This window comes from Belonocnema kinseyi, chromosome 4, assembly GCF_010883055.1.
Source record: "Belonocnema kinseyi isolate 2016_QV_RU_SX_M_011 chromosome 4, B_treatae_v1, whole genome shotgun sequence".
Taxonomy (NCBI): Eukaryota; Metazoa; Arthropoda; class Insecta; order Hymenoptera; family Cynipidae; genus Belonocnema; species Belonocnema kinseyi.
Window position 1 is genome coordinate 106,876,412 of NC_046660.1, and position 5,300 is coordinate 106,881,711.

At 27.2% G+C, this 5,300-nt stretch overlaps 1 protein-coding gene across 7 annotated transcripts in view; it reads right to left on the reverse strand.

The window, feature by feature from the left end:
* Positions 1-1,734: 1,734 nt before the first annotated feature.
* LOC117171309 (mitochondrial glutamate carrier 1-like) overlaps positions 1,735-5,300 on the reverse strand; it is a 13,283-nt gene continuing 9,717 nt past the window's right edge. For all 7 annotated transcript variants that reach the window (XM_033358489.1, XM_033358490.1, XM_033358488.1 and 4 more), the window contains one exon: positions 1,735-3,066. In XM_033358489.1, the coding sequence (XP_033214380.1) occupies positions 2,928-3,066 (139 nt within the window). In that variant the 3' untranslated portion in view covers positions 1,735-2,927. The remainder of the gene's footprint in view (positions 3,067-5,300) is intronic.

Below are 5,300 nucleotides of genomic sequence, written 5' to 3' on the forward strand. Positions count from 1 at the left end.
AAATTCGTATTTTTTATAGAAAATTGATCTTTTTTGTTAAAAATTCATCTCCAGTTTCAGATTGATAATTTTGGTTAAAAATTCGTTATTATTTATGGTGGAAAATTAATTTTTTACACTGAAAAAATCAACTATTCCACTTTTAGTTGAAAATTCAATTATTTTGTTGAAAATTCGTATTTTTTATGGAAAATTGATCTTTTTTGTTGAAAATTCATCTATTCCAGTTTCAGATTGACAATTTTAGTTGAAAATTCGTAATCATTTTTAGTGCAAAATTAATTTTTTTAACTGAAAAACGAACTATTCCATTTGTACTTAAAATATATATTTTTTTAGTTGACAAATACATTATGTTGTGGAAATATCGTATTTTTTTTATAGAAAATGGATCTTTTTTGTTGAAAATTCATCTACACCAGTTTTAGATTTCCCACCTTGGTAAAAAACTCGTTATTATTTTTGGTGAAAAATTAATTTTTGTAACTGAAAAATCTACTATTTCATTTTTAGTAGAAAATACATTATGTTGTGGAAAATTCGTATTTTTAGAGAAAATTGATCTTTTTTGTTGAAAATTCTTCTACTCCAGTTTCAGATTCACTACTTTGGTAAAAAACTCGTAATTATTTTTGGTGAAAAATAAAATTTTTTTTAAATGAAAAAATCAACTACCCCACTTTTAATTGAAAATTAAATTATTTGATTGAAAATTCGTATTTCTTATAGAAAATGGTTCTTTTTTGTTGAAAATTCATCTATTCCAGTTTAAGATTGATAATTTTTGTTGAAAATTCGTTATCATTTATGGTGGAAAATTAATTTTTTTTATCTGATAAATCAACTGTTCCATTTTTAGTTGAGAATTTATCTAGTTTTAGTTGAAATTTTAATTTTTTTGCAAAAATCGTATTTGTGATAGAAAATTGATCTTCTTGGTTGAAAAATCATCTATTCCAGTTTCAGATTCTACACTTTGGTTGAATTTTTTTTTTTAAATTGAAAATTATATTATTTAGTTGAAAATTCGTCTTTTTAGTTAGATAATATATCTTTTTGATTAGAAATTCAAATTTTTCGTGAAGAACACATCTATATTGGTGAAAATGCAATATTTTAATTTAAAATCTTGGCAATTTAAAGCGTTCTAAATTTAATTTAAGTGGGTACCCACATTATTTTTCTTCAAAAGAATATATTTTCGTGAAAAATCTTATTATTCCGGTTTTTTATGAATGAAGCATATTAAATAACTTCGTAGAAACTTACACCATTAAAAAGTCACTTATTCTTTCATCAAGTTACTTTCACAAATGAAAACACATTATTTATAATAAATTCTTTAAATTTTATATATATATTCCGAGTTGAATGTTTTAAAAATGCGTAGGGTATATTTTTTTCAATATTTCAAGGGATTTTATCAGATTTTCTAGGGATTCAATGATTTCTAGGGAATTTGTAAAGCTCTCAAGATAATCTAATAATTTTTCCGGGATTTCAAGAAACATCAGATTTCATGGAATTTCACGGGGTTTTCAAGGAATTTTATTTGATTTCAACGGATTGAAAAGATATAAAGTAATTTTATAATATTTCAAAGGGCATCAAAGGATCTCTAAGATTGAAAGGATTTTTAATTTTAAGGGGCCATTTAAACCAATTTATCTGAACAGTGTTAAAAATTTAGCAATTCACTTTCAGGAATAAATCAGGAAATGAAAAATTTCCTTGTTTCTTTTAACATGTATATTTTAAATAACAATCGAACGGCAGTGATTCGTTCGCTGCCGGAGATTCGTTGAACATTTTGTTCTTCTTTTAAATACATTTGCATCTGACACTTATATATAACATGTATACTGTTTTTAAAAAAGAAACTTCGAGTCCAAAAAAAATGACAGTTCTCTTTTCGCTCGGGGATAACTATTATCAGCAATGCCCCTTATTATTCTAATTTCAAAGCTATCAGCACAAACAATGATTCAAGATTAAGCTAGAAAATCACAGCTTATTTAAATTAACTTCCAAATCTGGGAGAATACATAATTAATTCATTTATACAACAAACCGCAGCACCACAATAATGATTCAAGCTTTTCTTGATAACTACTTTAGGACACGAATTTCGGATATGGCTCTTGATGTAATTCAAGAAGATTCAAAGAATAAAAAATAGGCGCGACTGGCACTTGGTTGGCCTTCAAAAATCCCTTGCAATAAAAAATAAATTTGTACATCTTTCTTTACAACGTTCTTAGTTTACAACAAAGCTCTTAGATATGGATAGAACGAGAATCTTTTACTTTTCGCGATCTTAGTTTGATCTAATTGACCATTTGCATTTATTGATGGCTTCAGGAGAGAAAAGTGGTAGAAAAATTAATAATACTGCGACACCTGAGCATGAAGCGATACAAAACGACTTCTTTTATGCTTTCGCAAATCAAAAGTGAGCTATCGAATCTCTAGCCAACAAAGTTTGAAAAACGCTGAATTGAATGCCTTCTATGATCCTACAAAGTCTAAAGTTTCAGAAAGTCGGCAACTACATTTCAATCTACTCAGGACCTTTTTTAATTAAAATACTGTTTCGTTTTAGCGAGTTGAAGAGTTTTGTGATTCAAATTTGAATTTAAATAAAAAAGTTCGAAGATTGGATTGATATTTAGGTAAAGGATTAATATTAAAGAATCTGGACTTACAAAGATCACAAATATCTGAAGACAATCGCTTTATGCTGTTTGTATACGTTTTTAAAATATAAATTAAAAGTACAATCCTGAAGCCACGATACTGTTATGCCCTGAATATAAAACAGCTAGCTAATATAGTTCGTATTGTTAAGATATTTGATCATTATTGTCATTTATGTTCAGTAATTGCTTGGTATTTAAATTCTAAAGTCCAATGGAAAGATGATAGTTTTACTGGAGACCCATTAATTGTTCAGCTACGCCGAGATAATAGACCGTTTGTGCAATTCCGAATAGAGGAGCGATAACCATCATTCTGCATGCTCCTCCTTTAAAGAATGCCGTAGGTCCTTCATTCTTCAAGGTTTTTCTGAAATTACGGTAGATCACGAATTAGAGGAAACTAATAAATGTTTGAGAAGATTCAGAAATTAAATCACGGTTAGCCTCGCACTTGCACATCCAGCTTTTTTTTCTGTATGTGTTTCGGGGAGCACAGAAGGGAAAAAATCGTACTACGAGTGTTTGAAAAAAAAGTGTCATTATTAGCTCTCAAGAATCTCATTTGTCTCAAAAAAGTCGCAACATATGAAGGTCATAATTCAAAATTGTTTCGCTTCCTAAAATCTATCAAATTCGACCCTTACTAGATGTTTATCTTGTATAATTCAATATATTTGTCAAAAAATATAGACCAAATGAATAAAAAATAATAAAATAGCATTTATTTTCAAGAAATTTAACATTTTAATTTAAACAATGTCTGTTTTTAATACAAAGTAATCAAAAATTGAGTTTTATCTCCAAAATTAACAAATGTAATTTTTAATGATACAAAATTTCATTTTCATCGAAATCGAAGCAAAATATGAATAGAAATTCAGAGTTGGAAATTGTTCCCCTTTCTGAAATCTATGAAAATGTATCCTTGCCCTGGAAAATGTTTATCTAATATATTTAAACAAAAATTTTCAAAAAAATATCAAATTTAGTTTTAATAGATTTTCAATATTTTGTTTGAAAATGTTGGTTAAAATACACAAGATAAACATTTTCAAGGGCAAGGGTACATTTCCATATATTTCAGGAAGTAAAATAATTTTAAACTATGAACTGCTATTCATATGTTCCTTCAATTTCGAGCAAAACGAGAATTTTTTTAATTGAAAATGATATTTCTTCAATTTTAGAGATAAAAACAAATTAATTTTCCTTTACTTTGAAGCTCAGTAACCTGAATAATCACATGGAACATGTTCTTTACATAGAGAATAAACTAAAAAACGACATTTAAAAAAATCAAATGTTAAAGTTCTTTAAACTAAAGGATATTTTAGCCGATTTTTATTCATTCTCTCCATTTTTTCGGAAAATTTGTTAAAATGTACAAGATAAACATCTGGTAAATGTAGAATTTTATAGATTTCAGGAAGTTAAACAATTTTGAACTGTGAAATGCTATTCATTGTTTACCAGTAAACTAAAAACAGATGTTTTAAATAATAAAATGTTACAATTGTTTAAGCTAAATGCTATTTTAGCTAATTTTTATTTATTTTTTGAAAAATTTGTTGAATTATACAAAATAAACATCTGGTAAGGATACAATTTTATAGAATTCGGGAAGTGAAACAATTTTGAACTATGAACTACTATTCATGTGTTCCTTCATTTTCGAGCAAAACGAGAATTTCTTTAACTGAAAATGATTTTTCTTCAATTTTAGAGATAAAAACAAATTTTCCTTTACTTTGAAGCTCAGTAACCTGAATAATCACATGGAACATGTTCTTTACATAGCCAGTAAACTAAAAACAGACGTTTTTAAAAATAAAATGTTGAAGTTCTTTAAACTGAATGCTATTTTAGTCGATTTTTGTTAATTTTGTTATCTTTTTGGAAAAAATGGTTGAATTATACAAAATAAACATCTGGTAAGGGTAGAATTTAATATATTTCAGGAAGTGAAACAATTTCGAACTAGGAACTGCTATTCATATGTTGCGTCGTTTTCGAGCAAAATGATCATTTTAATAGGTAAAAAAAAATATATTTTTCTCAAAAACGCGTAGTACGATGTGCTAGTACATGTAGGTTGAACTTAATCGAGGCTAGCCGTGTATATCTTCAAAGAGCTAGTACAATAATGAAAACAGAAATAGTTTGGAGAAAATCAAATGATATTCAAGCGTTTCCAGTAATATATTTTTCAGTGTACAAAAAATTACACACTTTTTTGCCACTTTCATTTCGTACAAACAAACTTCCCAATTTCAAGAATACATTCTTTTAGAGTTACCAAATAGATATATCATAAAACACGCTCGAAAAATTGTTTCAAATACTTCCAAATGCGTATAAATTTAATTTTAAATTACACTTTTACTATTTCTTTACGGATGAAATTGTTTTATATGCATTTTGCAATATTATAAACAAGACCTTAAGCGGATTTAACGAAATTATATTGATATACGAAATAAAATTTAAAGAACAGCACAAAAAGTATGTACAGTCTGTCAAGTTAAAGCGTGGGTGGCTTTACTCGCAGTCGGTAAGGTGTATCGACATGATTTTGGTGTCAAAATATTAAGAAGAGCTCCC